Source organism: Heptranchias perlo, chromosome 22 (assembly GCF_035084215.1).
Source record: "Heptranchias perlo isolate sHepPer1 chromosome 22, sHepPer1.hap1, whole genome shotgun sequence".
In the NCBI taxonomy this organism is placed as follows: domain Eukaryota; kingdom Metazoa; phylum Chordata; class Chondrichthyes; order Hexanchiformes; family Hexanchidae; genus Heptranchias; species Heptranchias perlo.
Genome location: NC_090346.1, coordinates 5,017,092 through 5,037,432, shown reverse-complemented (window position 1 = coordinate 5,037,432; position 20,341 = coordinate 5,017,092). Strand labels below are relative to the sequence as shown.

The 20,341-nt window shown below is 43.6% G+C and overlaps 1 protein-coding gene across 1 annotated transcript in view; it reads left to right on the top strand.

The window, feature by feature from the left end:
* The window catches only part of narfl (nuclear prelamin A recognition factor-like), a 35,362-nt gene extending 21,229 nt beyond the window's left edge, over positions 1–14,133 (top strand). The window contains exons 9-11 of the mRNA XM_068002850.1: positions 4,969–5,106; positions 8,914–9,071; positions 11,958–14,133. Coding sequence (XP_067858951.1) covers positions 4,969–5,106; positions 8,914–9,071; positions 11,958–12,199 — 538 coding nt within the window. The 3' untranslated portion in view covers positions 12,200–14,133. The remainder of the gene's footprint in view (positions 1–4,968; positions 5,107–8,913; positions 9,072–11,957) is intronic.
* The last annotated feature ends 6,208 nt before the right edge of the window (positions 14,134–20,341 follow it).

Below are 20,341 nucleotides of genomic sequence, written 5' to 3'. Positions count from 1 at the left end.
TCGCTCCCTTCCCCTTGTTCACCAAGCCAAACATCCCCCAAGGCTCATCCCTGCCCTAGTCCTGAACTCTCATCTTTCCCTAGTTTCTCACCTATCTTTCCTCATGCCCTCTGAGTTCACCTTGTCCATGACCCCTCTGTCCTTGCACACTACTGCCCCATCTCCACCCTCGTTTTCCTCTCCAAAGTTCTTGACCATGTTGTTGCCTCCCAAACCCGTGCCTGTCTTTCTCGCAACTCCATGTTTGAACCTCTCCAATCAGGTTTTGCCCCTATCACACCACTGAAACAGCCTTAATCAGTAACAGTTGACATCCTCTGTGACTGTGCACCATCCTTTTTTGACCTGTCTGCAGCCTTTGACATGGTTAACCACATCATCCTCCTCCAACGCCTCTCCTCAATTGTCTAATTGAGTTCCACTGCCCTCGCCTGGTTCTACTCCAGTTGTAGCTAGACAATCTCCTGCAATAACTTCACTTCCCGCTCCGCACCATTACCTATAGAACCTCCCAGGGATCTATCCTTGGCTCCCTCCTATTTCTCACCTACGTGCTGCCCCTCGATGACATCATCTGAAGACATTATGCTAGGTTCCACGTGTATGCCAATGACACACAGTTCTACCTCACCACCACCTCTATTGACCCTTCCAGTGCCTCTGTTGTTAAACTGCTTGTCCGACATCTAGTCCTGAATGAGTCAAAATTTCTGCTAAAGCCATTGTCTTCGGCCCTGACCACAAACTCCGTTCCCTAGCCACCGATTACATCCCCCTCCCTGGCCACTGTTTCAGGCTGAACCAAACTGTTCGCAACATCAGAGTCCTATTTGACCCTAAGCTGAGCTCCCAACCCAATATTCCCCGCCCCCATATCACAAAGACCACCAACTTCCACCTCCATAATATCACCTGTCTCCGCCTGAATCCTCAGCCCACCTGCTGCTGAAACCCTCATCCATGCTTTTGTTACCTCCAGACTCGGTTATTCCAGTGCTCTCCTGGCCGGCCTCCCAACATCCTCCCGCCATAAACTTGAGCTGTCCAAAACTCTGCTGCCCGCACCCCAAGTCTAATACTAAATCCCATTCACCCATCACACCTGTGCTCGCATACCTACGTTGGCTTCTGCTCCACCAGCTCCTTGATTTTAAAGTTCTCTCCTTGTGTTCAAATCCCTTCATGGCCTTGCTCCTCCCTATCTCTGCAACCCCCTCCAACCTTACAATAATAGAATGATACAGCACAGAAGGAGGCCATTCGGCCCACTGTGCCTTTGCCGGCTCGTTGGAAGAATCCTCCGAAAATTCTGCATTCTTTCAACTCTGGCCTCTTGTGCATCCCCATTCCCTTCCCTCACCATTGGTGGTCGTGCCTTCAGCTGCCTAGGCCCTAAGCTTTTGAATTCCCTCCCTAAATTTCTCCGCCTTTCCACCTCTTCCCGCCTTTCCACCTCTTTCCTCCTTTTAAGGTGCTCCGTTAAAACCTATCTCTTTGACCAAGCTTTCAGGCACCTGCCCTAATATCTGCTGCTTCGACTCAGTGTCAGTTGTTGTCGGATTGCATTCCTGTGAAGTGCCTTGAGACGTTTTACCAAGTTAATGGCACAACAAGTTGTTGTTTTGTCAGTGTTGGTCTGTTACTGAGCACTGAAAAATCTCAAAAGAAGCCCAGGTTCACTAGACTCCCTAATTTGATGGTTGCTAGGATTGGGAGCTCACTTTGCTGAATCATGTGCGCCTGTGCCCATTTTGCTCCATCATGCTGCAGTATATTCATGTACCACTATGTTATTTTCCAAGTGTTTGGTCAGTTTTTACAAGGAATTACAACTTTGCTGGTCTATTTTGTTCATAGCAATTTAAAGCTTTAAATCTCCTTGTTGCTGGGAAGAATCCTGTAACGGCTGATTCAGTTGATTAAAATCAGTAGAGATTACTCGAGATCTAACCAAGGAATTCCGTATATTTTAAGGGGTAGGTTTTTTTGGCATAGACTGAGTCAAAAGTCCAATTTCCACTTCGTGCAATACTGCTGCTATCTTAATTAGTTTGTAGGAAGGTAAGCAAAAGTTGCTGAACTTGGCTGGGATAACAGAGCCTAAATGCCAAACTCTGCTTTTATCAGACCTGTCACGTTCTTTTATTGATGAGAATAATTTCCGCACAGCTACGTGATGGGAGCCACATTTAGCTATTAGCATTACCGGCTTCCTGTAAACAAGCCAGATACAGATAAAAATAGACCTGAAAAGATAGCCTCTACAGAAGGTAATTGAGTCCTCAGGCAGTAATAATAATCTTAAAAAATGTCTACAGGCTTTTTGTTTGCTTTTTGAGTAATGCCTATGTGTGTTTGTAATTGATACTCAAGATGATTCATAACACTTCAGCTACCTGGGTGGAGTTCAGACCCTTGCAGGAATTAACTTTGTATTAAATTTCAGGTTTTTCCAATGTTCAGGATATGACCCTAACAATTTACAATTACCATTGAAATACCATTACAATGAAGGCTGAATTTAAGCATCCAGAATGAATGCACCTACTGCCACATTCAAATTTTAAAAAAAAGCAGGATCTGATCGTACAGTGATTTAAAATGTCTTGTTACCTACGAATTATCCATCTAATTAAGTCCATAGAGGGCTCAAGATGGTCACATGATTTGAGGACTGGTATTTAAAATGAAAAACTGCACTTCCGTCACAACTTATCTCCTGTACAAAGCATACAGTAGTGATTTTAACACACAACTTCAGTCACTAGCAGCAAATTACAGCTACAGACTCTTAATATGTTATGTGGGTCCCTAAAGATTCTTGGCCAAATACATCTAACTGCTGCAATTTATATAGATCTATCATTTGACCTTATCATTTGTATCCTCAAAAACTTGTTGGTGCCTAGCTTAAATATATCAAATTAAGTACCAGAACCTTATGTATGTATGTCCTGATGGTTTATATAGCTCTTCCTTCCGATTCTAGAGAAGCTTCATTAGACTAATGATGCACTTTAACTGTGTTTACATAGTAGATGTTTGAGGCTTTTACAGACTGTTTGGTTATATTTGAGTAATTTTAGTATCCACATACTGATTATATAACTGTTTCCCAAGTTCAATTAGAAATCTGTTTACAACTATGCCTGCTACTTTATGGATGGATGGACTTGAATTTTTGTGCACATCAAGTAAGGGATTTCAGTGCTAAGAAATGGAATATTTTGCTACTATTTGCACCCATCTTATACACCAACCCTCCTGCCCTGTGGTCAAGTTAATGTGTTGCCTGTATGAGTGACCACCCATAATGACACTGAAAGTTAGATGCTAACACTAACCTTGGAAGAGCATGTTATACTGCACCAATGCCACCTTTTTGTTTGCCCCACCAGCCTCCCTTGTGGATTCCATATCCTCTTGATATGCTTGACTTTGTGACACTTTCACATTACCTTAATGGTAGAAAATCAGTGCCGCCTGCAGTTCACTGCCACTCTTAACTGTGACCGCAGGAATAAGACCCACCCAAGATTTAAAAGGAGAAAGTGACCATTAATCCCTGCGCGGCTACTCATCTGAGGCGACGCACAAAGTGCAGAAATTATGACAGGAATGTCCATCATTTAAAGTCGATTTCTGTAAAAGTTACAGGGTCAAAGTGACAAAGTAAATCGGCAAAGAAAACCATAATTAAGTTATCACTACTTGGACAAGGAGAATGACTTGAGTATTGCTATTGTGATACAGTTTATCTTGTGATGGATTTTCATTGTACCTGCTTTGGTTAACATACAGAGTCAGCATAATGCTAAAGAAATCATTGCTTGTGACAATGCATCAGTTCTGATGATTATACTTGGTAGTGCCAGTCGGACTTCTTGAGTTGACAGATGATGTGCCAGTAAGTAATTTTGCTGCATGTTGCTAGATTATGCAGTTTCCCCTGCAACATGACATTCCGCACATTGCTGTCTATGTGTGAGCAGTGCTGCTTCAAGTTTCAAAGGAAGCTAGTGTACTCAATGTATGTCTAATACAGGCAGTGCAGTTGATGTCCATTCAACAATGTTGTGCCAGGAATTGCGGATGGTGCTGTTAAAACTGGCATGAATGAGAATGCCAATTTGGTGCTGGACTATGACTTTGTGTTTCGGACCAGCGTAAACTAGAATTGAAGTTATTCATTTATTAAGGACTCTTAGAGACTTTCATCTATCACTAAGCTGCTGTTTTGCACTTTATAACAACTGGTTCAAGAGTGACACTGTCAGCATCCCAGAAGTTGGCTGCCTGTCCATTCCTTCAGCTAATGAATGATCTATGGGATTGAGGGCCTAAAAAAAAAAGCAAATCTGATTTTTTATTCTTTACGAGTCTTCTCCTCTTTTCTCCTGAAACCCTGTTGGTTTGTTGTGACTTTAGAACATGAACATTTAAATGCTTAAATAAAATTCAATTCAATACCATAATGAGTTACTTTTTTTTGTAAACTATTTTGTTTTGTTCTGTACTCAGTCCTAATTTGGCAGTTCATCAGGTGCCATTTGAATGAAAGATATACGAAATAGTGTCACACAGATCCAGTAGGTCCTGCATTCCTTATCTTGGTGTTTAGGATCGATTTTGGTGCGGTATTAAGGGTACTTTAATGTACCTAAGCCATGCTTTCCCTGAACTTTCCCATCACCTTGATGAACGTGAAGATTTATCTCAAAGAACAGAAATATAAAATCATTTTCAGAAACTCTCCTTTTTAATAATTTCTGGGGAAGGGAAAAATTTTTTTAAAATGGCTTTGCTGAAGATGCTCTTTGAGATAGTATATTAAGATCTCCATGGCTGATGGAAACTTTCTCCACATTGTGACCTATTTGTTCAAACTAATAATAATTTTGTACCTTTTTGTGTTTGACTCAACATCAAGAAATTTGGGAATTCATGTCAATACAACTTGTCTTTTAGGTTCAATAGTGGGGCAGAAGCAGAAGTTATTGGTCATTCTGGCGGGGGTTCCGGAGGATATCTGGAACACATTTTCAAGCATGCTGCTAAGGAGCTCTTTGGAATTGAAGTACATGAGATTATCTATAAAACACTCAGGTTGGTGGTTGCACCTCTAAGTACTAAAATTAATTTCTTGTATGTGATTTTTGCATTTGTGATGTGCCCATACTAGTCTCATTAGATGTACAGAAAATGTTTTCACTTATGGAGGAGTCCAAAACTAATGGTCATAAGTATAAGACAGTCACTAATAAATCCAATAAGGAATTCAGGAGAAACTTCTTTACCCAGTGGTTAGAATGTGGAATTTGCTACCACAAGGAGTAGTTGAGGCGATTAGCATAGATGCATTTAAGGGGAAGCTAAATAAACACATTAGGGAGAAAGAATAGAAGGGTATGCTGATAGGGTTAGATGAAGAGGGGTAGGCAGAGGCTCATGCGGAGAGAGGGTGTGGGGGTGGACTGGCAGCTAGCATGGAGGGAGATCCAGAAGTCTTCTGTGGGCATAGAAATAGTAGACGGGTACTAAGAGAAGGGGTGGGTGGATTTGGGACCAAGGGGGAGACCTACGAATGGAGGCGGATGGCGTGGCTGGGGTACTGGATGGGTGCTTTGCATCTGTCTTTGCCGGGGAGGAGGATGCTGCCAGGGTCACAGTGAAGGAGGAGGTGGTTGAAATGCTGGATGGGCTAAGGGTTGATAAGGAGGAGGTGCTGGAAGGGGTGGCTGTGCTGGAAGTGGATAGGTCGCCAGGTCCGGATGGGATGCATCCTGGGTTGCTGGGGGAAGTAGGGCTGGAGATTGCGGGGGTACTGGTCGTAGTCTTCCGGTCATCAGTGGGTGCGGGGGTGGTGCCGGGGGACTGGCGAGTTGCAAGTGTTGCACCCTTGTTCAAAAAAGGTTGCAAGGATAAACACAACAAAAGTTTAACCTCGGTGGTGGGGAAACTTTTAGAAACAATAATGTGGGACAAAATTAACAGTCAGTTGGATAAATGCGGATTAATTAAGGAAAGCCAGCAAGAATTTGTTAAAGGCAAATCATGTTTAACTAACTTGATAGAGTTTTTCAATGAGGTAGCAGAGAGGGTTGATGTGACGACTTCCAAAAGGCGTTTGATAAAGTGCCGCATAAAAGGCTTGTCAGCAAGATTGAAGCCCATGGAATAAAAGGGGCAGTGGCAGCATGGATACGAAATTGGCTAAGTGACAGGAAACAGAGAGTAGTGGTGAACGGTTGTTTTTCAGACTGGAGGGCGGTGTACAGTGGTGTTCCCCAGGGTTCGGCACTAGGACCACTGCTTTTCTTGATATATATTAATGACTTGGACTTGGGTGTACAGGGCACAATTTCCAAATTTGCAAATGACACAAAACTTGGAAGTGTAGTAAACAGTGAGGAGGATAGTGATAGACTTCAAGAGCCACAGACAGGCTGGTGGAATAGGCGGAAACCTGACAGATGGAATTTAACGCAGAGAAGTACAAAGTGATATATTTTGGTAGGAAGAACGAGGAGAGGCAATATAAACTAAAGGGGGTGCAGGACCAGAGACTCTTGGGATATATGTGCACAAATCGTTGAAGGTGGCAGGTCAGGTTGAGAACGCAGTTAAAAAAGCATAGGGGATCCTGGGCTTTATAAATAGAGGCAGAGTACAAAAGCAGGGAAGTTATGATGAATTTTTATAAAACACTGGTTCGACCACAACTGGAATATTGTGTCCAATTCTGGGCACTGCACTTTAGGAAGGATGTGAAGGCCTTAGAGCGGGTGCAGAAGATATTTACTAAAATGGTTCCAGCGATGAGAAACTTCAGTTAAGTGGATAGACTGGAGAAGCTTGGGTTGTTTTTCTTAGAGCAGGGAAGGTTGAGAGGAGATTTGATGGAGGTGTTCAAATCATGAGGGATCTAGACAGATTAGGTAGAAACTGTTCCCATTGGCGGAAAGGTCAAGAACCAGAGGACACAGATTTAAGGTGATTGGCAAAAGAACCAAGAGCGACATGAGGAAAAGCTTATTTGCGCAGCGATTGTTTATGATCTGGAATGCACTGCCTGAGCGGGTGGTGGCAGATTCAATTGTGGGGGCTTTGAAAAGGGAATTGGATATGTACATGAAGGGAAAAAATTTGCAGGGCTACGAGGAAAAGGCGGGTGAGTGGTACTAACTGGATTGCTCTTGCAGAGAGCCTGCATGGGCTTGATGGGCCAAATGGCCTCCTTCCATGCTGTAACCATTCTATAAATACCGGCATAGACCAGTTGGGCCAAATGGCCTGTTTCTGCGCTCTAAGTTAGAAGTAATATTGTGTTTCTGATTAAAATATGACTATTTGATTCTCCTGATTGAATAATATTCATTGAGCATTGAGTAGATGAGCCATACAGACAGATAGTTCCCTGGTTCATTCATCAGTTTATACTGAGTTAAGTTATCTCAGCCAGGACATGGGGTAGGGCTGCTACAATTGCCTTAGTGCCTCTCTGCTAGCAGGGGGAGAGTTGGTCAGGGTTCTTGTTCCTGACTGCTATTCAGTGACTTCTGCCACAAGTGCACATACGTGAACAATGGATGAGGGCAGGATTGGGCTCAGCTGTGATGCGCCTGACAGTCAAGTATCCAGCTGATAATTGGGCCGAGCCACCCAGGGTCAGGCAAAAGGAAGACTTGAAGATTGGGGAGCAGTTGCTGCCCCTAACCCAGTACCTGCGCTTCTATAAAGGGCAAATATCATTTAATAATTTTGTGACGGTTAACTGTGAAAAGCACTGAGTAGAATTAAACGGACTGCCTTTCAGTGATCACATTACCAAATTGATCAAGTTATTACCAGAACCATTATTTACAAAGAAAAGAACAATTGCTGTTATGATTTACTCATTCTGCTTTAGTTTGATTATGGCGGTCTAGTCTGGGGCCAGTGTTCTGCTGATGAGTTACTATGCTACAGGTTTTGGAAAATAAAATAAATGATAGATTTCAACAGAACCTCAAAGGAAATTACCTTTACCTAATATGAGGGGCTTCAAATGTCCAGTACAAAAAACCTCTTCTCTTCTAAAATGTCCCTTGAGCTTAGCTCCTGCTTACCTAAGTTTCAGTTTCATACACACCACACCATGTGTTGATGTTTCATATTTGTATGGGTGACGACACGAGATCACAATGACAGCAGCACTGAGCTAAAGGATTCCGATAGTTATGAATTTTACCATGCTGATCTGTATTGTACCTGTTCCGTGCTGTTCTCTGTTAGTTGCCCTTGTCCAAGAACCCACTGAAAATATGGTTACAAGGGTAACTTAAATATCTTATAGAAACATCCTGAATAATCTTTTTAAAACTTTACTTGCTGTGGCTGCTTAAGATGAGCAGGATTTTATTAGCTTTGACTTGTAGCTTACTTGAATGTGTCTGTTCTTTGAACTCACTGCTAGCCAATCTAATAACCTGGGCAAAAAGTTCTCAAGAATCTCTTCAGCTACAGTTCGTTAACTGGTTGTGGATGTTACTGTAAGCAAAGATTGTCGGCTAACAGTGACAACTAAAGTGTGAGCAGGGAAAATAAAAGAATGGAGGGGACTTTGCATTGCAAAGAAACTATATTACATTCAAAAGTACCCTACCTACCTGACCTATAATTGTTGAGAAAAACATATATTTAAGCACATTTAACACTGCAACCCACATTTCCTGCACCTTTCACATGATGCCTGGTAATTTTACAGTAAACCTAATCTTCCTTCCCTTCAGATCACCTTGAAACTCTACGAGTTTTGGAGTGGCAGAGTATTTTTATTTAAAATAAAAGGTTTAATCACCACCTTGGCATTCTTATTTTTAAAAAGAGTTACTGGACAATAGTTCTTCTAGTGCTAATCTTTCCTTTCTGTAGGAATAAAGATTTCCAGGAGGTGACACTGGAACAGGACGGGAATGTTCTACTTCGCTTCGCATTAGCCTACGGATTCCGAAATATTCAAAACCTAGTGCAGAAACTGAAGCGTGGAAGGTTGACATATCATTATGTGGAAGTGATGGCATGTCCTTCAGGTAAGACTTTATAGAAACTTTTTTGTGGGATGAGCTGCAAACTAAGGAGTAGGACTGAGAAATACTTGCTGCTTCGCTTGTGTGGTGGAAGAAATGAACTGTCTGTATTTCAAGTCCTCAGGAATTTTATCTTGAAACAAAATGTACAATTCAGGCTGATGTTTTGCACCTCTCCAGGATTTATTCAGTACATTTTCTTGTGCTCTAATGTTTTTGATTTTCTTTCTTGTTTTTACAAACCTCTGGTCGATTTTCCCATGGCATTGCACACAGGACCAAGTGTACTTTTCAGGTGGCACGGGGTTAGAAAGTGGGGACTAATTGGATGTAATTCAGTCCTCCGTTAAAGTCTTAGGCCCGATATTACCAGGGCAGCGGGTTGGTAGCAGGGGGTCGACTGGGCGCGTGGGTAACCCGCCCAGTAAAATCGGTGGGTTCCCCACTTACCTTGGCGCAGCGGGCGGACTGCGCACCCGCATCACAGGCTGTCAGCTGGAGGAGTCCTATTTAAAGGGGCAGTCCTCCAATGCTGCTCCTGCAGCAAACAGCCAAAATTACAGCATGGAGCAGCGCAGGGGAAAGGCTGCTCCCAGGTTTAATGATCCTCACTCCAGGTCCTACTGGATGGGGTGAGGAGGAGGAGAGAGATCTTCTACCCGGTGGACGGGAGGAAGTGGCCTGCCTCTGCCACCAAGAAGGCCTGGCTCAAGGTGGCAGAGGAGGTCAGCAGCAGCAGCAGCAACATCTCCCGCACCTGGATCCAATGCAGGAAGAGCTTCAATGGCCTAACTAGGTCAGCCAAAGTGAGTACACTTACTCATTCCCCTACACTCTGTCTTCCACATCACCGCCCCCACCCCACACCTCCTGCACTGCCAACACTACTCTAGCACATCACTCCTCACACCCACTCAAACCTCATCCTCAACTTACCTGCACTTCCTCACCTCCCCAGTACTCATCCCACCACTACCACTCAACCCAATCCTCATACAATCTCATGGCTCTGTCTCATACTCACCCTCTGATGCATCTCTTTCATGGTCAGCCTCACCCAACCTGCCACTGCCTCTGCTGCAGCCACAGGGGATGCATCATGTATGAGTAGTAGGAAGCGTAAGGCAAAGGTTTCGGGAGCACAAAGGGGATGCACAAGGGTGTTTGACGGTTTGTCAGTTTTTTAATTTATATTTTGGTTCAACTCACATTAAATATTATATTGTCACCACTACTGCCACGTCTTGGCCATTCTTGACTGGCTTGTGCAATAAGTCCCTTTCATGAGGTTCTCCATGAACACCCACACTTGATGCCACCCAGTGTCACCCTACTGTTGGTGTAAGTGTAGTTGCACGACTATTTTGTGCAGGTGCCTGTGGCGCAGCACTGTGCTGTGGAGCTCCACATGGCGGAGGTGGACAGTGTGCATGGTGAGGTTGGTGATGTTGCTTGTCCTCGGATGAAGTGATGAATGCAGCTACGGAACACCCCCCATCCTGACGGTGTGAGTTTGAAGGGACCGCAAAGTAGGTAAATGTGTTTGCACAGCAGAGTTTAGGGTATAACTTTATAATTTTGAGTGGAACGACAAAGGCATAGCAGCCAAAACTTTGTCTGAAGTGACAGAGTGCCCTGCTGTAATGAAAGGTATTCCCCCCCGCCCCGCCCCCCCCAACTGTCAAAAAAATCCTTTGCATCTCCCACTGGCTGCTGGCTGAAACACGTCTGCTTCAACAGGGAGTGTTTCCCACAGCACGGGAAACACGCTGAGGATCCTTCAAAATTGCACCCTGCCAAAATCTCCTGTCAATGAGGTCTGTCAAGTGCCTCAACTAGGTAAGTATTTAAATTATCATCCCGCCGGCTTTAATTGCTGGTGGGAGTCCTGCATGCGGGAGCTGCGTGCACCCGAACGCATCACTGGGGAACCCGGAAGTGGACGGGTTGGAGCCGGGCTCTGCGATTCCTGGATTTTACGAGGCCCCCGCCCCCAATGCACCCGCTCGGCCATCCTAAAATAGACCCCTTACAGTCTGTCCATGTTATGCTGTAATTACTCTTGCCATTGGTGGTGCTGCAATGCCTTCACTGGGTGGGGAGGGTGTAATTACAGTGACAAGCTTACAACGGACAGTTTCTATTACAAATGTGGACAGAGGAATTTATATGGGAAAAAGTTGATGAAATGTGTGCAGAAAATAAGATTTTTAATAGTTGATCTGTTATGGCATTGCACGTGGGGAGTGGAGACCAAAGGTTTTTAGGTGAAGTAAGATTAGACAGGGTGCACAGACATAACTCAGTGACCATTTTAAACTACATTCTGTTTTTTTTTTATATTTCCTTTTTTAAAAAAAAATCCTATGTCCACATTTATAACAGAAGCCAATCATGTAAACTTGCCACACTGTAATTACACCCTCCTGCCAGTGAGACACTACATCATTTCCATTGGCAGAAGTGTATTTACAGCACGACAAGTTCATATAGTAGTTTCCATTATAAATATGGACATTGGAATTTATAATGGAAAAGTTGACAGGGGATGTGCACAAATGTAAGATTTTTAATATTAACTATAGATAGATTACTAACTAATTTTATTAATCTCTGCATAAATTAACACTGGCAGCAGATTCCAATCAGCAATGCCATTTTCAGTTGAAGGTACATGGTATTAATTGACCCAGTAGACAGACATGTTACAACTGTACAAGGATTGACATTCAAAGTTGAGTGCAATTACCTGCATACCAATTTAAAGGTTAAAGCAAAATGCCCAAGGTTGTCACCCTGCTTCTTTGAAATATAATTCAGAGCTTTTTTAATGCATTAACTTCTCCTGAAAACCAATTACTAATTAATCAAATCCCCTGCTGCCTACAGGTTGTCTCAATGGTGGTGGCCAAATACGAGCAGAGGGAGCTGAGTCCAGTAAGGATTTACTGGAGCAAGTTGAGAAACTTTACACAACTGTGACGACCCAGGCACCTGAAGCAAACGAGTGCATTAAGGAGCTCTATGAACAGTGGCTTAGGGGTGCTGATTGCAACAAAACTTTGAAAATGCTGCACACACAGTACCATGCTGTGGAGAAAATGAACAATGCTCTGAATATTAAATGGTAGAGAAATCTAAAATGTCAAAGTCTGATCTGATTGTCTACTAGAATGTACTGAAAACACATGATGGATATTAAGATCCAGTGTGGTACCTTTTACTTTAAAAAGAACACTTATTTGGTGAATTGTTTGTGTTGAAATCTTCATGTGCTTAAGACACAGGCTTACAATTTACAAATAGATGTTCAACTTGCAGTCTGAAGTGGAAGTACGCCTCACAATGGCTCAAGTAACCAGTAGCAGTCAGTGGTGCAGAACAGGATAAATGTATGGGAATAATAATGGCTTACCCCTTCAGGTTCAACTGGCCCCTTAAAACCTCCAATTGGCTGAAATAAGTTACAAGTTAAGGATATGGGGAAACACTTCTAAAATATTGTCCCATTGAAGTAAGTTGAACACATTTTTCTGGAAAGACACTAGGGCTGATTTTTGACTTTGCCAGACAGCAACAGGCCGCTAACATGATGAGAATTGTGGCGCAGTGCTTACTGCCCTGTTCCTACCGCTACTCTGGCTACTGCCAGTTTGGTGGGGGCCTTGAAAAGGGGTGGCCCAGCTGCCTTCCAGAAGCAGGCAGCAGCCTGATTTGCCCATGTATATCAGCATCCTATCATGCCAGTAGGACCCCGGTGCAATTTTGAAGTATGCTACAGGGACTGCTGCAGGCCACTCAAAAAAAGGTTAGTTTTTAATGGTCAGGATGAGTATTGATGCTCGCTCCTGGCCCCACAAAAGTCAACCTCTGCAGCGCCCAACTATTCCCCTCCCCCCTAATTTACCTACCTGCTAGGCTCTGCTTAAGAGCTGCCAGAAGTTCAGCCTTCTCTGACTGGTGAGTTGTTCATCACGAGCAGCTCACCACTGCCTCCTGCCCGATGGTAGCGGTCACCTGAAAATCAATGGCACTGTTTTTATTTCCCATCCCCACTGAGACATGCAGGAAGAAATGTATCAGTGACAATACCCACAGGTGAGCAGCTCCATAGGAAATAACAAGGATCTGCATGCTTTCTGATGCTGGACAGCAGTCAGGAAGTGTCCAAGCTGGAAACATTCAGTATCAGCTACGACCACTTGAAGTTTCTCAGCACCGATTTTGGGAGCAAGCCAGTTCCATATGTCGATCACACTCACCAGGCTGAGAGCAAATAGTACTGGAAAACATTTCATGTTAATTACTGCAGATTTTGTAAATGATTAAAACATGTGTTAGCTGCAGGTTAGACAGTTAACCTACTTTAATAATAGCATTTCTAATAAGTTGCAGCAAAGGTTCAGATTCTCATTTACTGCAGCCTTGGATTAAGAGAATGACTATCGTGCACTGCGACTGGATTTTATTCCCTACTTTCACCCTGGGAATTATGTGAATAAACTACATTTTTAAAAGCACAATTGTTGAAGAGAAGAGAAGGGAAAGGAAAATATAGCCACAAAGGGAAATTCAAAACAAGAAAATGCAACAGTGTGATTCTGTTCCAGCTTTCTTTTACAAACAAATTGTATATTTGATTTGTGTACAAAACCTGCTAAAATTGTGCCAGTCAGCGATATATATAATGTAATTCTGTAAATGGTAAATAATTATTTTTCACTATTCAAAATAAAACTCTCAATTATTCTATATGGAAAAGCATTTAATCAAGCTTAAAAAATATACCATACTTTTTTAAATATCAGAAATTAAACTGTTGCAGATAATAGCCTAAATTTACTAACTTTGCAACAAAAAAGCCAAAATTTTACATTGTGAAATATTCTGATTTTTATAGCCGTTTTAAAGAATTGCTGTGCCACAGCCAACAGTAAAAGCCCCTACCTAGTGAGATACAATGAGGAACAGTATCATAATTCAGTGAATGTGGCAATGTGTAATGCTGAACAAGTTTTCATTAAAAAGTGTACCATGGATGTTGTGGTACAGTGGCTCATCAAAATCACTCGTTACATCATTTTTAAATTTAGGATCTTTATTATCCAAAGGTCTAAGTCAGTTGTAAATAGTTAAGAAATCCCATCTGAAAAGACAAGTACTGTTCTCTGGTGTAAGCTCATTTGTAAAACTAGTCACAGCATTGGGTGCGGATTCGGATCCAGGGAGACACTAGTGGTGGGGGAGGAAAATTGCAAACAAATCAAATTTAAAGGGATGGGGGCAATTAAAGGGGCATGTCACAGTAAGAGGACAAAAATTCTGAAAGCTTCAGTAAGATATCTTAACTCATCAGCAGAATTTGCTATAGTTGAAATGGCAGGCACAAATGATGGGAAAGGGAATTCTAGAAGCAGGTATGTGGCTGAAGACAAGTGGCAGAGCAGCCCAGCATCTGACCTCTCTCCTCCCTGCAAATTACCTTTGATGGTGTAATGAAAACTTTGTTTCTTTCACTTCAAGGACAATTTCTTTTTGACTCTTGAACATTCAACCAAAAGCTACCATCCCTTACCTTTGGAAAAAGGAGTAAGGATAGAGCCATTAAACAATATTGGTCTCACTCGCTCCTCTGATGTCAATTCAAACTCCAATATCTCAGCAGATCCTTTCTCCTGTCTTCAAAATGCCTGGACCCCAGCCTCTTAACCTCTCTCAATCATTTCACAGAGATGCCGGTGTGACATCGGCTGTGTTAGTTTCTCTACTCCCCTCTCTCCAGTCTATCTCCCGCTGAACTTGCAGAATTCCATTCTCTCAGGTGTGACCCTGACATCATTTCAAACCTGACGAGAGGTTAAACCTGCTAAAAGGACCTCTGCCTTGTGGCTGAACCCCCACCGACCTCCCCCTGGACCTTGACTCCATGACTGAACAAACCATCCCCTCTGGAAATCTCATAGTCCCCCAACCTATCTCAACCCATTTCTATCTCTTCCAAGTAAGAGTTCTGATGAATGGTTAACCTCACCCTCCTCTCTCCACAGATGCTGCCTGACCTGCTGAGTGTTTCCAGCGTGTTCTGTTTTATTCCAATATCTCCTCCATTGTTAAAACTGCCTCCAAGAGGCTCAGCTTCTGTGCCAAAAGCTTCCCCTCAACAATTTTTAATTCCTTATAAAGCCTCAGTTCTTCCAATACTTTATTACTGAGTTCATTTTTGGGGAGATTCTTCTAACACTACTGGACAAAATATAATAAAAAGCAAAAAACTGCAAATGCTTCCTTTACCTCTATCCTATCCATCCTAGCTCCCTGTAAAGACTGAATCCCTTTCAGTTCTTCTGCCTTTGTCGCACCTGCTCAAACTATATTTTCCACACCAGAGATTTTGAAAAATCCTTCTCCCTCAGCAGAGTTTCCCCTTGACAGGGCCTGTGACCATTCCCGCCCCATTTCCCATGCTTCTTCCCTAAACAACTCCTCTCATGGCAATGACAGGGTTTTCACAGGCAACCTTTCTTCTCCTAGCCTAACTTCCACTTGCCCTTCAACTGTCATTTTCCCATGTAAATGCATATATAATTCCTGCTCATTCATGCCTTTCTATACCATTGTCCAGGGCCCCAAATATTCCTTTTGTGCAAAAGAGCAATTTGCATGCACTTGTTCCAGTTTAGTATACTGTATTTGACAATCATAGTGCAGTCCCCTCCACAGCTCCACTCTGCCCTCATAAGTAATCTGAACTCCATGTGGCCTGTAACATTCAAACTTCCTCTCCCATCCTGATCTCTCAGTCTTTGGCTTCTTACATGGTTCCAGCCAAGCTCAATGCAAGTTTCAGGAACAATAGCCCATCTTTCCTCTGGACATTCAGCAACCCTCTGATCATTGACTTTAGTAACTTCAGCCTCTAGCTATCTTCCCTATTTTCATAACACTACTGATGCTAGGGATGTGAAGTGAGACTGTCAAAGTCCAGGTGAAGAAGAGTCTACACCCTGGGTGTTGATCTGTGTTTTTCTCTTTTCAGGACCAGCAGATTGACTATGTGCTTTCAATATTTTTGATTTCCATTTCCGATTTCCTGCATTTTTCCCCCAGTTTACTTGTGCGGGCCTTCCCTGTGTCTTTTCACTGTCTTAGCTGTTTGCACATCTTTTATTCTTTTAATGCCTCTTAAATTGGTCCTTTACATCATTTAGCAGTTTTCTGCTTTTCTATTAAGCAGTTTGCAGATCATTGAACCTATTAGCTTCCACGCTACTACTGGAGTGTCTATTGTTTCATTCTCCCAATCCAACAGATTGACCATCACAGATACTCAATCAGCACAGATATTCAATGTTTTCTATAGTACTGGTGTCAGCATGAAACCTACTCAAACAGTTCCTTGAGGCAGTGACAGATTTGGAGCATAAAATTCCAAACATTTATAGCGCCCATTGCATTAAATAAAAATCTGGCATACATATAAATAATAAATAGGAGTTAAGGGAATAATAAACTAAAACATATATATAACATAAGTAGGTAGACTTTTAAGTAAAATGATGGGACAACTGAGACCCGTTGCCTGCAATTCCTTTTCCATTTGGGAACTCCGAGATGCTTCACGATAGGGTTCCTGAGCTTGAGGAGCGGCTGGAGTCACTGCAGGACGTACATGAGGCTGAGAATTTCCTGGATCGTACATTCCAGGAGGTGGTCACCCCACAGCTACAGAGAGTTCAGGAGGATAGGAAGAGGCAGGAATCCTCCGGGAGCATATCACTCCCAAACCGGTTTTCAGTACTGAGGGTGACAACGTCTCTGGGGAATGCAGTCCAGAGTACATCCACGGCACCATTGGGCAAATGAATGCACAGAGGGCGCAGTGAAATGTAGCAATGCAGCGGCCATAGGGGATTCGATAGACAGGGGGATGGACAGGCATTTCTGCAACTGCCGACGTGACTCTCGCTTGGTGTGTTGCCTCCCTGGTGCCAGGGTAAAGGTCATCACTGAACAGGTGCAGTGGGAAGGGGAACAGCCAGAAGTCGTGGTCCATGTCGGAACCAATGACATAGGAAGGTTCAGTTCCATTCGCAACCCCTCAAATAATGAAGCAGTCCGAGCCCGCATGCAGGACCTGGACAACATCCAGGCTTGGGCTCGTAAGTGGCAAGTAACATTCGTGCCAGATAAGTGCCAGGCAATGACCATCTCCAACAAGAGAGAGTCTAACCACCTCCCCTTGACATTCAACGGCATTACCATCGCCGAATCCCCCACCATCAACATCCTGGGGGTCACCATTGACCAGAAACTTAACTGGACCAGCCACATAAATACTGTGGCTACAAAAGCAGGTCAGAGGCTGGGTATTCTGCGGCGAGTGACTCACCTCCTGCCTCCCCAAAGCCTTTCCACCATCTACAAGGCACAAGTCAGGAGTGTGATGGAATACTCTCCACTTGCCTGGCTGAGTGCAGCTCCAACAACACTCAAGCAGCTCGACACCATCCAGGACAAAGCAGCCCACTTGATTGGCACCCCATCCACCACCCTAAACATTCACTCCCTTCACCACCGGCGCACTGTGGCTGCAGTGTGTACCATCCACAGGATGCACTGCAGGAACTCGCCAAGGCTTCTTCGACAGCACCTCCCAAACCTGCGACCTCTACCACCTAGAAGGACAAGAGCAGCAGGCACTTGGGAACACCACCACCTGCATGTTCCCCTCCAAGTCAGACACCATCCCAACTTGGAAATATATCGCCGTTCCTTCATCGTCGCTGGATCAAAATCCTGGAACTCCTGAGCACTGTGGGAGAACCTTCACCACACAGACTGCAGCGGTTCAAGAAGGCGGCTCACCACCACCTTCTCAAGGGCAATTAGGGATAGGCAATAAATGCCGGCCTTGCCAGCGACGCCCACATCCCATGAACGAATAAAAAAAAGGGTTGAGGGCCTACAGACAGAGTTCCAGGAGCTAGGAAGGAAGTTAAAGAGCAGGACCTCAAAGGCAAAGAAGGTCTGGAGAGAGATGCTGTGGTATCTGTCCAGGTTTGTCCCGAGCAGTTCCGTAACACAGGACTCTGTGCTCTATGGGCTGTTCCCAGGGGGACACACCGAGACGGACATCAACTGCTGCTGGCAGACCATCAACTCGGTGAAAGACGCCCTTTGGTCTGCCCGAAACTGGCTGGTCTTCCAGTGCAAGGAGCTGTCCTCGACCGAGTGTTGCAGACTGGCACATTCCAAGGTCCAGGACTACGTGCTCAGGGACGCACTGAAGCTGGTGCGGCCGCTGCAAATGCTCTCTGGGGAAAGGCAACCATTTTAGAGCCTTCTTGCCATTGTAAACCGAGGGGCTGCAATCAGGGAAAAACCCCTCGGGCAGCATGTAAAATTCAAATTAATATAATGTACCTGTAATGTATCTGTAATGAATCTGTAATCAACAATCTGTATTGAATGTAATGCAATGAAGCACCCTAGACTGTCATGAACTGTAATTATGTACAATGTGTTCATTGAACTGGACTTGATGTAACCTGTAAATTGTATAATCTGTATTGTGTACGTTTGGAATGTGATATGACAACTGTATTGTATGTATTGCTGCAAATTTTATGAATAAAGTATATTTTTTGAAAAAAAAATCTCTGGATTACTCCCAGTTCCACATGCTAGTGAGTATAGGAGCTGTAAGATAAGACAGGTTAACGTGTGGCTGGAGAGATGGTGCAGGAGGGAGGGCGTCAGGTTCCTGGGGCATTGGGACCAGTTCTGGGGCAGGTGGGACCTGTACAAGAAGGACGGGTTGCACCTCATCAGGGCTGGGACCAAAGTTCTCACGGGGAGGTTAACTGGTCCTGTGGGTGAGGGTTTAAACTAATTTGGCTGAGGGAGGGGCTCTAGGATAAAGCATTAGCGAGGAGATACAAGGTGCACAGAGGACTGGGAGAGACAAACAGCATTAGAATAAAGAGTAGTTCAGAAATAGGAGGGATCAGACAGGAGGGAAATGCGAGGCAGACTAAGATGGGTTTGGAGTGCATGTGCGTAAATGCATGGAGTGTGGGAAATAAGGTTGGTGGGCTGCAGGAACAAGTCGCCACATGGGATTATGACATAGTGGTAATAACGGAGACCTGGCTCAAACAAGGGGAGGAGTGGGCACTAAATATTCCTGGTTACAATGTATTCAGGAAAGATAAGGAAGGAAAAAAAGTAGGGTGTGGTGGCAGTATTGATCAAAGGTACTGTTACAGCACTAGAAAGGGATGATGAACTTGAGGGTTCAAAGACAGAATCTATTCGGTTGGAATTAAGGAACAATCAAGGAGCTGCTGGTTGTATACTACAGGCCACCAAATAGTGGGAAGGAGATAGAGGAGCAAATTTGCAGGCAAATTGCAGAAAGTTGCAAGAACTTTGTGATAATGGGGGGTTTCAATATAGGCTGGGAAAGAGGAGGAGGAATCCCTGAAATGTGTACAAGAGAACTTTCTTAATCAGTGTGTTTCCAGGAAGGAACCAGCACTGGTCTAGTTCTGGGGAACAAAGTGGGGCAAGTGGAATATGTTTCAGTGGGGGAGCATTTGGGAAACAGTGATCACAATATCATTAGGTTTAGATTAGTTTGGAAAAGGACAAGGATAAATCAAATGTGAAAATACTCAACTGGAGGACAGCTAATTTCAGTGAGTTGAAAAGGAATCTGGCCCAGGTGGATTGGAATCAAAGATTGGCAGGTAAAACAGTAAATGAGCAATGCGAGGCCTTCAAAGAGATAGTTTGGGTACAGACTAGACACATTCCCACAAGGGGGAAAGAAAGGGCATCCAAAGCTAGAGCACCCCGGATGACTAAAGTTATAGAGATTAAAATGAAACAGGAAAAGGAGACTGATGATAAAGGTTAGGTTTATAATTCAGAAGAGAACCAAGCTAAACAAAAAAAGTACAGGAGAGAACTGAAAAAGGAAATAAAAGTGTATGAGAATAGATTAGGAGATAACATAAAAGGGAACCCAAAACTCTTTTATAAACCTATAAATAGTAAAAAAAAGTCAAAGGAAGGGCGGGGCTGATTAGGGACCAAAAAAGGAGATCTTCTTGTGGAGGCAGAGGGCATGGTTGAGATACTAAATGAGTATTTTGCATCAGTCTTCATTAAAGAGAATGCTGCCAATGTCACAATTAAGGAGGAGATAGTAGAGAAATTGGATAGGATAAAAATAAAGAGGAGGCACTAATAAGGGTTAGCAGTGCTCT